This window comes from Sciurus vulgaris (genome assembly GCF_902686455.1).
Source record: "Sciurus vulgaris genome assembly, chromosome: 3".
Classification (NCBI taxonomy): Eukaryota; Metazoa; Chordata; class Mammalia; order Rodentia; family Sciuridae; genus Sciurus; species Sciurus vulgaris.
Genome location: NC_136463.1, coordinates 22,616,175 through 22,635,850, shown reverse-complemented (window position 1 = coordinate 22,635,850; position 19,676 = coordinate 22,616,175). Strand labels below are relative to the sequence as shown.

Below are 19,676 nucleotides of genomic sequence, written 5' to 3'. Positions count from 1 at the left end.
GGTAGGGTGTATAGGAAAGCCGAGAAAGATAATGCTCAACAGGTAGGATGAGGAGAATTTAACAATGTTTTTGAATTTATACAGAGACTGAATGTCATATTATCACTCAGGGGAAGAAAGCTGTGAGCAAACATGTAGGCCTTGCAAATAGTATTTGACGTGGGCTGGGGGAGCAACAGGAGGCAGGGTAGAACATTAAGGGTTAGTTGTGTTCTAGGGGTGAATGGTGTCTAGTGTGGTGTAGCATGGTAAGTATTGGAACAATAGGCATTTCAAGGAAATCAACCAGAATCAGCTACAGAAAGACAGTAGAGGTAATAGGAGACCTTATTATTAAAGAAGATTCTCAATTTAACATGTGCCTATTTTTATACCCATGCATGCATAGATGTTTTGCAATTAGGTTCTTCTTGATAGTTGAAAGACAATCACTTGTAGTTTAAAAGTGCAAGATAAGAATCCATCAAATGCAGAGAAACTACCAAATGCTTGGGAGGAATTGTAAAAACTCGATTATTTGATCATTATTGATGGAAATGTAAAATGGCACAGCTACATGGGAAAATAGCTTAGTAGTTAAAAAACATGTAATTATTGCATGACCTAGCAATTGCAATCCTAAGCAATAAAAATTTAAATTCTCAAAAGAGAAAAAAAAAAAAAAAAAAAAAAAGAAACCATCCCAAAGTAAAAACACAAGTGACTAGATGGAAAAAATATTTGTAATGTATGTCACAGGCAAAGGTTAATAGTATATAAAGGACTTCTAAAATAGATTAGAAAAAAGACAAACTGTCTTTTTTGCAGAATTTTTTTCACCTTATCTAGGTACTGAATTTCATGCAGTAAGAGAAATGAAGTAATATGGAATACCACTTCTCACCTGTTAAGTGGTCAAAAATTCAAAATTTGACAATATCTGCTAGTGAGATAATGTGGAAATAAGCACATCACACTTTTCTTGTGAGGATTTGATTATAACTAGCAGCATTATTCTTTGACCTAGCTATCTCAATTCTGTAAAGTATCCCAAAGATACTTATGCAAAAATATAAAGAGATGTTGTACAAAATTACCCATAATAGTTCTAGATGTAAGAGCAAAACAGAATAGCAACAAAAAAATGGATCCAACCTAGGTGTCCTTCAGTGGGGTACTGATGAAAATCTATAGCATGATCCTAAAATGGGGTATTATTCAGTTGTAAAAAATGAATCAGGAGTATCTTTATATTGGACTATGAAGTCATTTCCAGGAATATATTGTTAAGAGCTGATAAAGCAGATGGAAAAAATGTGTATCATATTCTACAATATGTCTAAAAAACTCAGGTTACAAATATAAAAAAATTGTTTACATTTGAAAATGATGGAAGAATAAAGATAGAAAAAATAATACCATAAAAATGGATTTTTAGGGCTGGGGAGATAGCTGTCGGTAGAGTGCTTGCCTTGCAAGCACAAGGCCCTGGGTTCGATCCCCAGCACCGCAAAACAAAACAAAACAAAACAAAAAACGGATTTTTACTTCTAGTTAAGATGCAAGAGCATATGTCTACATAAATATTTGTTCACAAGTATCCATGATAACTGTATTTGTAATAGAAAAAAGTATGGAAACAACAGGCAAATGGATAAACAAACTAATATGTCCATGCGAAGAAATATTTCTCTGAAATCAAAAGGAATCAACTATTGATAAGTGTGACAACTTGAATCTCAATATGCTGAGTGGAATGCTAAGTAAGACAATGTGTACAATATGTAATTCTATTTATAAACAATTCTAGAAAATACAAGCAAATTGATAGGGACTGCAGATCAGTAGTTTCCTGGAGCTGGGGAATGGGGAGAAATTTCAAAGGAGATGATGGATGTTGATTACCTTGACGATGGGGTTGGTGACTTAAGTACATGCAGAGATCAAAACATCCAATTGTGCACTTTAAATATATAGTTTATTGTAGGTCAGTTGTACCTAATAAAGCTGAAAGAAGAGAAAAGGAAAAAAAAAAAAAACTCATGGGAGTATCAACCACAATTTGTTTTCAAAGAGTCTGCACAGAGAGGGTGAAAGGAACAGGGTGAAGAAAACACAGGTAGGTGCTAGATTTCTTGAATAGACCATGCTCTGTAGCTTTGAATTTGGATCCATATAAATATTTTGCATGACTGCAAAACAAAATTAAACTTGAAAAATCTCCCAAGATCACAAAAACAGTAATAACAGAAGTGATAATAGAACGTCACTGTATCCAGTGAAAATAGTTATCTCAAGAAAACAAAGTTTTTTCAAAAACCTGAGAAACGATCTCAGTTCATTTTCAAGCAATCATATTGTTATTGTTAGTGTTGGCAGGGTTATTCCAAGATCATTGCACAAGCATTGTGCAGTAAAGAAAATGGGTCATTCTAGTGGAGAAATGTTTTTGGCATGGGAGAAAGGAGATGGGTGAGTGAAGAAACTGGATGTTAAATAAAAACCCTTGAGTTCTCTGTAGAAACTCACGATGTGGCTTATCCTTTAAAAATTATTTTCTAACTCTGAACACTGAAAAAAACTAAGATGAATAAATATTAACTTAGAAGCCTTCTCACATTTCAATTTATGGTTTCACATGTCACTTTCCACTAAAAGGAATCAGGGTTCCTTGGAAAGGTGGCTGGTTATGTCTGGGGAAGGAAATGTACAAATAAGTCTGGAATATTTTGTTATATCCAAACCAAGAAAACCTTCAGAGTCTACTAGATTCTGGTCAAAAGGACTCAGGAGCCAGCTCGAAGTTGCTTATTTGAGCATCGCAAGGGACATGAGCTGGAATGGACTGATACCCCATCAATATACTGAAATCTATGAGTTCCTATTGACAGGAAATTTTTAAAGAAAGTAAAGCCCTTCCTTAGTTACTTTTGATTGATGCACACTGGTAAATAAATGGAGAGCATTAAGCATTTATTTTGCCTTTCTAGAAATATTATTCATCAGCGTAACCACACATCCATGAGAGCATATGGAGAGGATTCATTACAGGCTATTTCTCTATGGAATTGTCCGAGGTAATCAATAACAAAGCAATAACAGATTTGCAATATCACAGTTTTCCCATGCTTCATGAAATGATGGTTCTCGGTGATGATCATCTGCAGCTGCGAATACCACAGAGACACCTGGACATGATGTGGCCCCCATCTGCCCCAGTGGAGAAGCACACCACACCCATGAGGTAGTGGTGGAGTCCTCAGGGTCGTTGGAGGTTTGCCTCCTGTTAGTAGGCTCAGCTGTTCTCTGGGTGAAGTTCCTGTAACTCAGTTCTCGTCATTGGTATGTGACCCAGAGGAGAAGCAGGAGAAGATAATGAGGGAAGCCTGAGTCGTTTTCAAGACTGAGGCTTCTACATCATCTTTATGAAAAAGGGTGGTCCTCAACACCAACAAGGAGAACTCACCACTTCTGCGAGTGCAGAGAGTTCAGGGAAATTGGGGGATCCAAGATCTCCAGTTGCATCGACTCAGACACTCCAGTCCTATTTCTCCCAGTCTTGTTCTTTCCCATTTGCAGCCCTGGCCTTGGCATGGCAAAATGGTCTGAGAAGCAAACCACTCTGGATCTCTGCTACTCTATTCTTAAATCCTAGGCTTGGTCCTCTGCTTTATCCACCCTCTGGCTGCAGGAGATGAGAGCTTGTATTCTGTCCTGAAACCTCTGCCTGAAATCACATGTGTCCTGTGATTTCTGACTTCAGCTTGCATTGCTATTCCAAATCGCCCATTACTCCCAGCAACAGACGCCCAGTTCCATTATTCCTATAGTTGCTACAAATTGCTTTCATGGATATGTAACACCAAAATATGTTCTTCCATAGAACATTGTTTACACTCTTTCCAAAAAGTTTTTTTTTTTTTTTTTTAAATTCTCAATTTTAGCCTTGAAATAGATTGTAGTGACAACCAGGCTGTGATAAATATGTCTCAACTTCTAATGTAGAACTGACAGCCCTGCTCAATGTCCTACAGTGCAGGTAAAATACAACTGTCCAGATCAAACAAACTCTAAGAGAAAAACATGATCACACTGAATCTCCCATTCAAGAAGGTGGTGGTTTATTTGGGTATGGAAATCTGACATAGGAAAAATTGGGGGTTAATACTTAGAAAAGAGAAACTTAATTGAACAATGAAGAGCAAAACTGCGAAAATCCATAAGGTAGAAATATTGAACTCAAATTGTGGCTTCTTGAGCTTGATGATCTGATTGGTGCCCACAAGTTAGGAAGGAAATTCTGGAGAGAACTAGTCAGGTCAACACAGAAATTGGTATATTACAAGCAAATCCACACTTGGGTAGGAGTGAGAGAACCACGTGGAGGAATAGGACTGAGGCCAGGATGGCCAGGATGCGCCTGTGGAGTTACTGGGCCTGAGGCAGGCTTATTAAAATCGCCAGACCCAGCTTAGTGCAGCAACATCAGTCTCTCTCCGTGTGACCTAATGGTCAGCAGTGAATGAAGTTCAGCATCTCTGGGGAAAGAGGAGATGGGGAGGTGGTGTGTTCAAAGGCAAGATTCAGCAGTCGGGGACGGCACAGCACATGGGGCGGGGGCAGGTGGAGATGACACAGGTGGGGCGGTAGCAAGTGGTGTGGCAGGAGACATTGCCACAGACTGGACGCAGGCGGCAGCAGGTTTGGCAGCAGCAGGAGTCACAGGAGGGGCGGCAGCAGCTGGAGATGCAGCAGCAGGGCCGGCAGCAGCTGGAGCCACAGCCGCTGGAGCCACCACAGCAGCTGGAGCCACCACAGCAGCTGGAGCCACCACAGCAGGGGCTACAGCAGCAGCTGGGGCGGCAGCAGGTGGTCCTGCAGCAGGTGGTCTGGCAGCACCTGGGCTGGCAGCAGCCACAGCCCTGGCCGGAGCAGCAGGATCCACAACAGGAGTTGCACATGGTGTCAGAGGATGGAGGTTCTGATGTTAACTAGAGAGTGAGTTTCAGTGAACTTTAAAGTCCCTTTGCCATGCATCCTCTTTTATACTCTGCCTAGGCTGTTCTGACCATGTCCTGGACCATTTCCTGATGTTTTTCTAAGGAAATATTAGCCATTAAGTGACATCATGTGTTTTTCCAAATATTTGAAGGTGAAGAAAAGTAAGATTTCCTTTTCCTTGTGCATCACAACAGTCCAATCTGGTCTTTCTCACTGAATTGCCACTTCTATTTCCTTGTTTGTCAACTTTGTCTTCTGAGGAGAGCCCGCCTCATGGAGTCAGTCATTGGTATGTACCTGTGGTCTGTGTGTCACTCACCATGATTTTGGGCAGATTAGTCTCATGATGCCAAAATCTCTTTTGATGTTGAAAGAGAATCAGAATTATAGTAGGGAAATAGAAAAAAGTTTGTCTTTGTAAATAATTCCCAGTGAGCCATGAGGAAGATAATCCTACCTGTGAGTCATGAATGCTCATTAGGTAGTGACCTGTCTAGACTACTTTGAGGAATGCATCAGGCACTACTTCATTCAGTTTCAAACTCTTACCAATAACTCATTACTTTACATAAGAAAGGCCATTTGGAGCCAACTTGAAGGGACTCTTACTGACCCAATATGGGACAACTTCAGTACCAAAATTAATAATGGCAGTAATAGATTTTAACCCTTCAAATAAAACAATAATTCATGTCTCTGCTGAAACTAATTAGAGAAATTATAAAGGGAGGTGAGGAAGTTATCCATGTCAGTAGAATGACAATAAATGTAGAGGAATAATGGAGTTGTAAAATCACTTATTTATATAGATCCTAATAAAACCAAGTACAATTAAGTAAATTTCATCAATGAATGCTATAACTACTGGGTACAATTTTGATCAGGAACAGGGTATTTGTACACTTCAAAATATTTCCCCATCCCAAAATGGAGAATATCATGCTAAGTGAAATAAGCCAGACTCAGAAAATCAAAGGTCAAGTATTTTTTCTCATATGTGGAATCTAGACCAAAATAAAGGGAAAAAAGTGGGGGAAATTAGATACCACAAAGATATAGAAAAGGACAGTGAGGCAGAAGAAGAAGATGGAGAGGGAGGAGGGATGGAAAAGGGAAGAAAATGGGGAGTTAATTTATAAAATCATACTATGTGCATATATAAATATACTACAGTGAATTCCACCTGTATGGATACGTAGGACACACCATTCAAAAACTAACAAATTAGCCAAAGAAATAGTTTCCCATTAACGATTTACTAACTTCAAAGGGAACAATGCTAACTTATGCTGTGAACAAACTTGAGAATACACATTTAACCCTGGGATCAAAGTTAGTATCTTTTATAATGAACAAACTGACCTGGGTCTCTTGAAGTCATATTCTGAGAAGACATCGCTTATGTAATATTCATGTCAAAAGCCAAAATCTGAATATAATTATGAGGAAACAGCAGATATACTCAGACTAAGGAACACTCTGCACAGGGGCTGACATGTTCTCTTGAAAAATATTAGAGTTACCTAATGTTAAGATGGGCTGAAGAAGTGTTTCAGGTTTTCAAGAAAACCAAAGACATGAAATTGAAATGCAAAGTGTGGATGTGGATAAAAATATTTTTGTAGCACAGTATTGGCAATGTTTGGATATGGAATGTATATTAGATAAGGGATAATAGTATTACATCAGCAATATTATTGTCATTGCATCCATCCATCCATTCATCCAGTCCCCCACCGATTTACTTATATTTTAATCTATTAATATAGAGAGAAACCAACTGTGGCAAAATGACAAATCTAGGTGAAAGTTTCTTTGCATAATTATTGCAACTATTCTGTAAGTTTGAAATTTTTTTCAATAATAAAAGTTTAAAAGTACCAAAGAAGATTGGGATTGAGAACATTTTTCTTCAGTGTTTGTATATTAAGAGTGGGTAGTTTAGCTGGGTGCAATGGTGCATGCCTGTAATCCCAGCAGCTCGGGAGGCTGAGGAAGGAGGATCGAGATTTCAAAGTCACCTAGGGAGGCCCTAAGCAATCAGTGAGACCCTGTCTCTAAATAAAATATAAAATGGGGGCTGGGGAAGTTGCTCAGTGTTCAAGTACCTGTGTTCAATCTCTGGTATCAAAAAATAAAAAAGAAAACGAGTGGATAGTTTGGATCTTTGAGGAGAAAGGCAAAATATATGATGAATTTTACTTTAGAGAAGCTTCTAGTATAAGTACCCATTTTTATTGATCTAACACATACAGTAATTCTTTCATCTTCTAGGGTCTCTGAAACTAAAGAATTTCTGGTAACATGGTTGACTGAGTGGTTATGGACAGATCCACTTCCTGATACAAGCAAGTAAAAGTGCTTCAAAAACATTCAAAAAATATTTCAATTTCATAGATGAATTTGAAAAAGGAAGAGAAAAATAAAATGAAAAAATTCTTAATTTTCAGAATCAAAGGGGAAATCCAAGCAGCGAACTCTAGCATATGTCTTGTGGCCTATGAAGTCTTGTCATACAGTTATAGGCTTTCAGAATTGGAGGCTGGTAGTCCCAGGCAGGTACAAGAAATGGGACCTTCCTTGAATTATCACAAGGCAGGGTCTAGGACATAAAACTCCTGCATAAAGTTTGTATTCTTAAAGTGGTAGCTTGTGATGAAGATGGAGACAGAAAACCTAAGTCTGATTTCATAAATTCTAAGTGGCAATCAAATCTCTCGTGAACATTTAAATCACACAATGCCTCCAAACTTCCTGATTTGTACTCTATGCACAGTGAAGTAATCAAGGTTAGAAACTAACTGCTACTAAATAGAGAATGTCTTTGGAGTCATCAGGCACAAAAGCGAAAACCAAAATAACTCCCAGACAGAAACAATTCCCACAAAAGAAAATTTCAAAACAAACACATTAAGCACATGGTGAAATAAATCTTAAGAAACCAAACACAGACTGTTTGGAATGTTCTTAGGGACACTTCCTGAGTAAAATAAATCCATGGCCAATGTTACAAAGTACACAAGAAATAATCCATCATATATTCACAGTTGATAAAGAGAAAGGGAATATAACTCGGAGGAACTGAGATAACTGAGATTCTGAAAGATCCTATTAATGAATCGCTTTAAAAGGCAAAGAAAAAAATAGAAATAAAAATTAAGAAGTTGGAAATTACAGACAATGACAAATTTGGAAAAGTGTGCCATAGAATTACCTTTGTGGTGATCACCATTCCTTCTATATCACCTTGCTTTGATATGTTGCTTTCCTTCTGCTTGAAGAAGGAAGATAACTTTATTTCACTGTCCTTTTCCCCTGCCTCTGGCTATGTGATTCTACACTGGCAGTGTTTTTCTTTTCCCAGCATTTTGAAAATGTCTTTTCATCAGCTGGATGTCAGGTTTGCTCTTCTTTTGGGCAAAATATGTGTTGTTGCTTTTTTTCCTCCTTGCTGGCTTGCTTTGTTTGTTTGTTTTTCTAATATAGTTTATATTGAAGGTATAGGGCATGATATTTTGTACAAGCTAATCAACATCTTCATCCCCTCACAGGGTTACCTTGGTGCAGGTGGTGAGAACACTCCATGGCTGCTCTCCTAGGAAGTTTCAAGTCTACGAAATAGTATTGTTAACTATGGCCACCATGAAGTATATTAGATCTCCAATCTCTATTCTTCCTATATAATTGCAAATTTGTACTCTTTGACTAATATCTCCCCAGTTTTTAACCAACTTCCTGACCTGGAAACCAAAGTTCTCTTCTCTGCTTCTATAAATTTCACTTTTTTAGGTTCTTCCCTGGGATGCAAGGATGGTTCAACATATGGGACTAATAAGCATAATTCACCACATCAATAAAGATAAGAATCGCATGATTCTCTAATAGAAGCATAAAAAGCATTTGACAAAATACAGCATCCATTCGTGTTTAAAACACTAGGAAAACTAGGGATAGAAGGAGCATATTTGATATTGTAAAGGCTATATATGGCAAACCCCAGGGTAAAATCATTCTGAGTAAAGAAAAAATGAAAGCTTTCCCTCTAAAAATAGGAACAAGACAGAGATGCACACTTTCACCACTTGTAGTTCAACATAGTCCTTGAAACTCTAACCAGAGCAATTAGGTACGAGAAGAAAATTAAAGGGATAGGAATAGGAAAAGAACTCAAATGATCTCTATTTGCTGATGAAATGATCCCAAAAAACTATATATTCAGAAGACCCAAAAAACTCCACCAGAAAACTTCTAAAGCTCATAAATTAATTAATCAAAGTAGCAGTATACAAAATCAACACCCATAAATCCTATATTTCAATGATGAATCTGCTGAAAAAACTAGATTGTAGAACCAACCTAGATGTCCTTCAATAGATGAATGGATAAAGAAACTGTGGTATATATACACAATAGAATATTATTCGACCATAAAGAGGAATAAAATTATGGCATTCACAGGTAAATGAATGGAATTGGAGAATATCATGCTAAGTGAAATAAGCCAATCCCAAAAAACCAAAGGCCAAATATTTTCTCTGATAAGTGAATGATGATACATAATGGGGGTGGGCAGGGTGGGAGGTTAGAGAAGAATGGAGGAACTTTGGATTATATATAGGGAAATGAGAGGTGGGAGGAGTTGGGGGTAGGAAAGATGGTGGAATGGGACAGACATTATTACCCTGTATACATGTATGATTACATGAATGTTGTGAATCTACATCATGTATCACCATAGAAATGAAAAGTTGTACCCTATTTGCATACAATGAATCAAAATGCAGTCTGTAAAAAGAAAAAAAGAAAAAAATTAGGAAAAATGATCCCATTCACATAGTCTAAAAAAAATACTTGGGAATCAATCTAACAAAAGAGTGAAGGACTCCTACATAGAAAACTATAGAACAGTAAAGAAAGAAATTGAAGAAGACCTTAGAAGATGGAAAGATGTCCCATGTTCTTGGATAGAGAGAATAACTATTGTCAAAATGGTCATGCTACCAAAAGTGCTATACAGACTCAATGGAATCCCCAACAAGATTCCAATGATGTCCTTCATAGAAATAAAAAAGCAGACATAAAATTTATTTGTAAAAATAAGAGGCCAAGAATAGCCAAAGCAATCCTTTATAAGAAAAGTGAAGCAGGAGGCATCACCATACCAAAACTTAAATTATACTACTGAGTGACAGTAACAAAAACAGCATGGTATTGTCACTAAAACAGCATGAAGACCAATGGACTAGAATATAAAATATGGAGACAGCTGAGCATGCCATGGTGCATGCCTATAATCCTAGTGGCTCAGGAGATTGAGGCAGGAGGATCTCAAGTTCAAAGCCAGCCTCAGCAACTTAAAATAAAATATAAAAAAGGGTTTTGAATGTGGCTCAGTGGTCAAGAACCCCTGGGTTCAATACTGAATTAAAGAAAAAAATAAAAACAGAGACATACCCACACAATTTGGTTAGCTCACACTTGACAAAGGTGCCAAAACGTATATTGGAGAAAATATTGCCTCTTTAACAAACAGTGCTGGGAAAACTGGAAATCCATATGTAGTAGAATGAAATTTAATCCCTATTTCTCACCCTGCAGAAACAGCTCAAAGTGGTCAAAGTGGATCAAAGACCTAGGAATTAGACCAGAATCCTTGCACCTGCTAGATTCCACATGTCAGTGAGATTGTGCAGTATTTCTCTTTCTCTATCAGTCTTATTTCTCTGGGCATAATGGCCTCCAGATTCATCCATGTTTGTCACAAATGGCAGAATTTCTTTCCTTTTGAAGTATGAAAAATATTCCATTTTAGATAGAAGCCACAATTTCTGTATCCATTCATCCATCAATAGATTCTAGATCTTGTCTATTGTGAATATTGCTTCAATGGATATGGGAGTACAGATACCTCTTCAAAATACAGATTTTGTTTCCTTCAGTTTTATAGCCAAAGTGGGATTACTGATATTCTAATTTCAATTGTTTTAGGAACTTCCATGCTGTTTTCTATAATGGCTGTATAAATTTCTTGCTGCTTTTTACAATTTTCTCTATCTTTGATATTTAACTCTTTCCATGATGGGTTTAGATGTTCTTTTTCTTTCTTATTTTTCCACTTATCTTGGGATTCAAAGGCATTCTGAAATCTGTGATTTGAAGTCTTTCATCACTTCTGACAAACTGATATCTGGTGTCTCTTCTTAATAACTTCTACCTTTTTCTTTTTTTTTTTTTAACTCGAATTTACATGTGTTTTAGAACGTTTCACTTTGCTCCACAAATGTCTTACGCTTTTTTCTATATTTTTTACTTTTTTCATCTCTCTGCACCTCAATAGGAACATTTTCTACTTAATTTGCTCTTTATCTCTTCTGGATTTTTTTCTACTACTAAACCATTTATTGAACTCCTAATTTCAGTTTTTGAGATTTTTAGTTTTAGGAATTTCACTGAACTTCTTTTAATTTTTTAAAAATGATTCCTCTTCTTTAATGAAATTTGTCTGTTATTTTAAGCTTATTAATCATAGTTTTTGTGAAGTCTATTCTAACACCTATATTTGGGTCATCTTTAGTTCTCTATCTATTGTCTTTTCTTTTCTTAGATCTTACTCATTTGGTTCTTTCCTCTGGTATGCCTGGTAACATTTTTAAATTGAATACTAGATATTATGGATGAGAAACTATAGAAGGTTGAGATAATTGTGTCTTTCACCTGAAATTATTTAAATTTCCTCTGAGATCATACTCTCTTAATTATGCCTGTATAGATCAATTTGCATTGTTTACAAATAACTGCTTCCTTAGTTTTATCCAATTATCATAGTTATCCTCATTGGGAGGTTTGATCTGATAGCACCTACCTGGTTACAGCTGGAAGTGGAACACTTTTCTTTTCCAAATAGACACTCTCTCCTTCATTTAGATTTTGGACCTTGCACTCTATTGGTTGTTGACTTACCTCTTTGGCTTTTCCTTTCTAGTTTTCTGTGGTTTCTATTACTCCTTTCTCAGATTACAAGTATTGGAGTGTTCCACAGGTTAGGTCATGTATATTTTCTCTTCAGGCACTTGTTTTCTATGACATAGAAAGCCATGTATAGTCCCACGGCATTAAAAACTACTTTATATTTTGAGACCAACTGAAGGTTCTACCAATTCTCACCTACTATTTCAGATACATCAGGAATTCTGTGCTATGAGGGTAGTAGAAACATTGTCACTATAGAGTTTATTTTTCATGTAATGGAAATGCAAGGAAGTTAAAGACATTCATGATTCAATATTAATGCATTAAATATTATCCCCTAAAGGCTTAAAATATGCATTTAGGACAGAGATTTCTAAATATTTCTCCTAGTATATATTGATCAAAAATGTATTTTTCCCTCTTTTCCTAAAAGAGAATTCACAGGAATTTGGGAGTATTCCAGGTTTACAGGAAGTAAACAAGTTCACTTATTGGGTTTCTTGTTAATCCTCACATCTCTAATAACTTTTTTAGACAAAGGGCATCCAGAACCATATTGTTAAATACTTGTATCAGAAAATCCACAAGGACAAAAATATGTTAACTAACACTTGATTATTTTACATTTTCTGCTGTGTCCCAACATCTCAGTAGGGTTGATATCTCCAAAGATAATTTTGTTGTTGTTAATGGGTGGAGATGAAATCAGAGAAGAGAAGACTAATGATAAATTGAATTACATGAGTGATGAATAAACCCTAAATAGAATGCTTTGGTTTTCCAAGAATGGGAGAAAAGAGGCAATGGTAGAACAAAGGTGGTGGAAGATAGAGAAAGAAACAAACAAGAATGGCAGAATGGAAGGATGAAGCAAATAAGAGGAGTGGAATTTTAGAGACGATATTCTTTAAAACATGAAGGAAAGTTTGCTGTGGATTCACCTGCTTGACCATGCTTCTCCATAACCCTAAGAAAATTAAATAAAATATTTGCTATCCTTTAATGCTTTTGGAAACATCAACATATTGTTATATCTTTTTTTTTTTCGTTCTCATTTGAATCATAACGTGTTGGGATTGACCTCATGGTGAGAACAGGAGGTGGAAAGCTTGGTTTAATTGTGTTATGTATATAATATCCCAGTAAATGACTAGCAAGCACCAGACACCAGAAAATGCCAATTTTATGCCCGGAAAGTGGAGTTTTACTTAAAAGCAGCAACAAGAAGGTAAAAAAAAATGTCACTATAAAGGAAATATAAGATGGCAAAATGAGACTTTCAGAAATGAAGGCTTAACACACACCTTTAAATATTCTGTATTATATGCATTTGTGTCAATTTCAAACTGAAATAGCTAAAATAATTAAATATCATTGATGGCACCTATGTGCTAAAGAAAGGATTCTAAGCTGGAAACACTAAACTTTGACCACTGCAAATTGAAACATGACAATTATCTATACTCTTTACATCACTCTTATACCAAAACCAACTGTTAAACAGAAAGGTCTGCCACCCTCAAGCTAGTGTAAGCATACAGTGAAGCTGTCCCACAACACTGACCTGCTCTGTTCTTCAGGAAATTGTCCTCAGATCTAGATATAGATGCTACTTCACCTGGATCTTTCTGCTCTATCTACACCCTCTGTCCTGCCCTGGGAGGTCCATGGCTAGTGAAAACTGAAGAAGAGTTCTGGGGTCCAGACACCTCACTCCTTGAAGAGGCAGGGCTGTGTTCTTAACTTCTAGAACTTTAGAGGGATCAGATGAGGGTGAATTAGCTGCAATAATATTTTGGCTCAGTGCTTCTACTCTTTTAGCTTGCTTCCCACAATTTCTTCCATATTTCTCCTAAAAGCCTTCCTTTATTAAACTCGCTTGGAAAAAAAAAAAAACAAAAAACTGTTTCAAGGTATGCGTTCAGTGAACCCCAGTTAACATACACATCACAGCCTCATGATTCACAGCCTCAGGTTGTAGCCCCTGAAGGATGAGCGTTAGTAAAGTGGTATCATTACTTCCCATACCTTAGACCCAGTGATGTAGGGGAAAAATGCATTCAGGATGACTATTCTAAAAGAAACAACTAGAAAATTGGAAAACTTCAAGTTGTTCAGAAAATTTTCCAGACTGGTGTACCGTGGACCAAGAGTTGACTTTGACAACGTGTCAAGCATCCATCTGTATGAAATGTTTTCAGGGCACCCACACTGAGAACATGAACACAGGAGTCCTAGTCTGGGTGACCTTGCCACCAGGCCTAGATACAGGGCTTTGAAAGCAAATAGGTTGGTTGGGGAATGATCCCAGGAAGCACTGTAGGGGACTTGGGAAATGATCCAGGGAAGTGACAGAAGGCAGTAGAGAGTAACTACTGAGTAGAATACCCTGGAGACAGCCAAGGTCCAATCCCACAGAAGACCTCAGGAAGACTAGAAGGACATACTGAATGGGATTTGAGCCGAAGCACCTGTGCACCAACTCCCATTCACTGTTTGAGCTCCGCTCCTGGAGGTTTGAACCCTCCTGCCCCAAGCTTGTTCTTCATCCACAGAAAGTCCTCAGGCAGGGAGGTTCAAATCATTTTCCTCCATGAGCAGAAGGAATGCTCAGGCAGCAGACGTGGAGCATCTCCATTGTATGCTATGATCTCTCGCTCTTTAGAGAGGAACTACCATCAAAGTGAGAGAAGAGGACAAACATCCCAAAAGGAAAAAATAAAGAGACACAATACCTTTATGTTTGGAAGTCAGTAAAATTCACATTTATTTAAGATGTAGGATTCTTACCACGTGAGAAAACATGAGAGAGAAATTCTTTCCATGGGGTAACATTATAGTTAACAGAAGACAGAGAAAACTCAAACTTGCTTTCATTTGGGAGACACACATTAACCCCTTGGGAAAAGGAAAGTGTATTTGAAGGGCAAACTCAATCTTATAAGCAGCTGGAATTAATGTTAACAATTGGCCTCTGAGGGTTCGGGTGCACAGATGGACTCCATCAAAAATATTGGTGGATGAAGAAGAGGAGGGGGCAGGTCAGGGTGCACAGCAGCAAGAACCACGAGAGCAGGTTGGACAGTAACAGGTGGTCTGGTAGCAGGAGGGTTGGCAACAGCTGGGGATGAAGCAGGAGGGCCTAAAGTAGCTGGACATTCAGCACCTGGGACTGCTGGCAGCACACAGACTAGCAGCAGCTGGGGCGGCAGCAGGTGGTCCTGCAGCAGGTGGTCCTGCAGCAGATGGGGCGGCAGCAGCAGGAGCCACAGCCACCGCACCCACCACAGCCACTGGAGCCACCACAGCAGGGGCTGCAGCAGGAGCCACAGCAGCTGGGGCGGCAGCAGGTGGTCCTGCAGCAGGTGGTCCTACAGCAGATGGGGCGGCAGCAGCAGGAGCCACAGCCACTGCACCCACCACAGCAGGGTCTGCAGCAGCAGCTGGGGCGGCAGCAGGTGGTCCTGCAACAGGTGGTCTGGCAGCACCTGGGCTGGCAGCAGCCACAGCCCTGGCCAGAGCAGCAGGATCCACAACAGGAGTTGCACATGGTGTCAGAGGCTGGAGGTTCTGGGGGTGTTTCCAAGAAGGTGGGTTTGGAAGGTTTGGAGGTCTCTCTGCCCCACAGCCCCTTTTATACCCTGCTAAGGGGCTCTGTCTTCACATGCCACACTCTTCCCTTGTTATTGTTTGTATCAGTAAATAGGCAATTAACAAATTAGACCTGTTTATTTTTGTTTACATTTTCTGGTTGGTTGGAAAATATGATTTCCTTTTCCTGATTTGTTAGGCTTCACTCTTCAGCTCTTTCCAAATCACCTCTAAGGATCTTTCTTGCTCTGGCTTCTTCAAAGAGAGGTTTCTGGCGGCATTCTTTCCCTTTACTATGGGCTTTGGTTTCAGGTTGTGTAGCGCTTCATGTTGGCCTTTGGATAATAATGACTTTAGAGTCCCATTACGCCTTCTGGGGACATAGAAGGATAAAGTCCTTCATATAGTCTGATGGCTCATTCATTACCAGTCTGGTGGGAAAAGAAGTTTTGAAGATGTGAAACAGACCACTGGCATGAGAGCAGCAAATCTGTAAGGACACATTCCCAATGCCCACTGTCAATCATGTCCTCTTTCCTAGATCTTTTCTTGGGATATACAGAACTATCTTAAGGTGAAAGCCTTTGTTTTTTCCATGAAACATATCTCCAAACATTATTTTTAGGATGGCTTGTGGAAGTTGACTGCAGAGGTCAGCTACACCCTCAACTCTCCTATTGGTGGGGAAATGTTTCCTTCTCCTTTTGACTTCCTGTCTTTGTGGTTTTAACAGGTCCTATTGATTTATGTTCTTTGTTTCCAGGACACACGTGCCAACCTAATTTAGATGCCTGAGGATCTTGGCCCCTTATGTAACTCACACCCTGCCACCTTGCTCTTCCTGTTGTATTGCTGGACTGTGAAGCTCTACTATAGTGTGCTTTGTCAGTATTGAGGTGTTTGAGTGGATTTCATTCTTTAGGTTTTATTTTCCAAAAAGCAAACAAACCAGAAGAAAATCAGAGAGTTAAAGAAAACCAGAGGGTTAAAGAAAACATATCTAGATCACTTGTGGTCAGCTCACATTTCTTCATAATAAGAAAGGAGTGAAATCCTAAAGGGCTCAAAACTGGGAATGCAAATGCCTAAGAAGGGGAAATAGGGGAATGATATAGCCAATATGATTTTGTTATATTGTATGCATGGACAAATCTGTAATAATGAATATCACCATTATGTATAATTGAAATGCACCAATGAAAAATATAGAAAAAAGGGAAATGTTGCCAGTACATTGGTCGGTCCCCTGTAGATCAAGAAGCAAGTAGACAGAGATGAGTTGGTATCCCTATGATGGGATTCTTAAGTGTCTTCATTAAGTTTTAATTATACTTATTTAAAGAATCAGTCCCTTGATATATTTCCATCATGTTAACTTGCTTAGCAAATACCTAATTTACTGGTTCTTAATTTTAAGATGTCTGTGTGTCTGTGTGTTATGAAATGTTTAAATGGAACTTGATATCAGTTGCAAAGTAAAATAGTAGAATTGTTCATTTTCCTATCCATTAAACACAGCTACCATGTCTCTATTTAAATCACAATGTTATACTAACACAGCATAATTCTCATTTTGGTTTGATGGGAGAATAGGAAATATGTAAATAATTCAATGTCCTGAGTAGGGAAATATTTCACCAGATATTCTGTGCAAAAAGGACAAAGGAAAAAAATTAAGACACAGAAGAAAGATGTTTTGATTACAAAGGGAAAGGTGTCTATATAAATTGATGGGATATAGCAAAATCTGTTCACCACAGCTGAAAATGGGGGAGGACATTGCATTCATAGATCAATGTATAGATAATTACAGTCCCTACACCAGTGGTTTCCACAGTCGACTGCATACTGAAGTCACCCAAGGAGTGGTCAATGCTGCCAATGCCTGGCTCCTTCCTATTACCATTTTGATTTAATTGCTCTTGGTGAGAGTCTGGAAAGGTTTTCATGTTCCTCAGGTTTGTTGATAGGAAGCTAATTTGAGACCCTACTCGTTAAATTGCTTGTATTGCATGCATTTGTGTCAATTTCAATTGAGGACACATGGAGCAAAATAATCAAATTTTAATTTATATGGCATCTAAATTATAGAGAAAATGATCCTGAATTGGAAGTACTGAACTTTGAGCAAGGGCAACTGACCCTCTGATATTCCACTGGACTGTCTCATTTCACCCTAGTACCCAAAGCAGCAGACCCACATGGATCTGAATGGTCCAGTACAGCACAAAGTACAATAGAAATCCCTATAGATAGCACAATTTTTTTTTGCATTTTCCTTTTTTTTAATGTAATTTAATTTTTTGAAAATATTTATTTGAAGGAGGAAACAGAACAGGAGAGACATCACTGTAAGTTCTCCTTGCTAAATTTTGCCCATGGTCTATTGAAATAGAATAAGTAGTTAACATCCAGACCGTACTTAAAAATGATCTAAATTCTATCCAAACACTACCTGTTTTATGATAGTGCAGGAGATGGAGAGTAACTTTTCCCCTCTAACCAATTTTTCCTTGTCTTTTAAGAGTGCTACCAGGCAAAAATCTGAGTTAAGATACTGCAAAATACTGAATTAGTGCAAAATACATTCCATGCTTTCATAATTATGTCAAAATGAGTCCTGATGTTATGTATAACTAAAAAGAATGAATAAAAATAAATAAATTGAAGAGACTACAAGGAAATTTGAATGAGGTGGACCTAACTGATATTTGCAAGCACCATTAAGGAATTGGGTTATGTCTGGGAGCAGAATGGATACATCATGTTACATATCCGTTGAAGAATGACATGCAAAGCAGACTTCTTGTCAGGTATCACTTTTATTATATTAGATCACAACCTTTTTACTACCTCTTTTTACTCAACATGACAGTAAAATCCATTTTGATATAATAATACAAGCAACAAATACATTGTACTTATTGTGTTCTTAGCTAAAAAGGACTAGGATTAAGTGAATTATGCTGTGTTAGTATAACATTGTGATTTAAATAGAGACATGGTAGCTGTGTTTAATGGATAGGAAAATGAACAATTCTATTATTTTACTTTACAACTGATAATAAGTTCCATTTAAACATTTCATAACACACACACACACACACATACACACACACAGTATTTTCAGTATTGATAAGAAGTGGTGTATGTAATCAGAGCAATATATAAAGTAATAGGTATTGGCTAAATTATGTTGTTACATTGTGTATTGAGTGCATGAATGATAAATAACAACAAATTCCCTCAATTATGTGCTACTAAAATGCATCAATAAAAAATGTGGAAAAAATGTAATATAAATGTCCATCTACCATTGATTGAATTTCTTTATGTCCTTAAAATATCTTCATTCATTGCTTATATGAACTTGTTTTTAAATCTGTGACATAGCATTTCAGTACTGCTGAATATTCTCTATTACAAAATCATAAATGTAGTGAAAAGTATACATGGTACATAATCATAATTATTAAGGAAGTATCTATGCCCTCAAAGTTAAAGTCCAAAAAGACTGTGGCCATCACCTAAAAGGACTCCTGTAAGTCTTTTCTTGACCCCATCCATCTCCCTCCCTCCACCATGAAGAATCAGTATCCTGGTTTTTAAATTTGATTTTTTATAGTTTTTCTTTACACTTTACCCACCTACACAGGCATTCATAAATGATGTGATTTAATTTTTTTTAAATTTATTTTTATGACAAACAAATAGTATACATGTTGTTTCTGTTTGTACATGAAGTAAAGCCATACCATTTGTGTAATCATACATTTACATAGAGTAATGGAGCTTGCTTCATTCTGTTATTTTTTCCCTACCCCCCCATTCATTCCACCCATCTTTTCCCTCTATACACTCCCTCCTTCCTGCATTCTTGCCCCCATCCCACCCTCAATTATGTGTCATCATCCGCTTATAGGCGAGATCATTCATCCTCTGGTTCTTTGAGATTGGCTTATCTCACTTAGCATGATTTTCTCCATTTCTTCCATTTGCCTGCAAATGCCATAATTTTATTATTCTTTATAGCTGAGTAATATTCCATTGTATAAATATAGCACAGTTTCTTTATCCATTCATCAATTGAAGGGCATCTAGGTTTGTTCCACAATCTGGCTATGGTGAATTGAGCA

General features: G+C 37.6%; 1 protein-coding gene across 1 annotated transcript in view; it reads right to left on the bottom strand.

Moving 5' to 3' along the window:
• Positions 1-4,562: 4,562 nt before the first annotated feature.
• Positions 4,563-19,676, bottom strand: part of LOC306657129 (uncharacterized protein) — a gene marked incomplete at both ends in the record, with an annotated part of 40,707 nt that continues 25,593 nt past the window's right edge. Inside the window, one exon of the mRNA XM_079132861.1 lies at positions 4,563-4,782. Within this exon, the coding sequence (XP_078988987.1) occupies positions 4,563-4,782 (220 nt within the window). The remainder of the gene's footprint in view (positions 4,783-19,676) is intronic.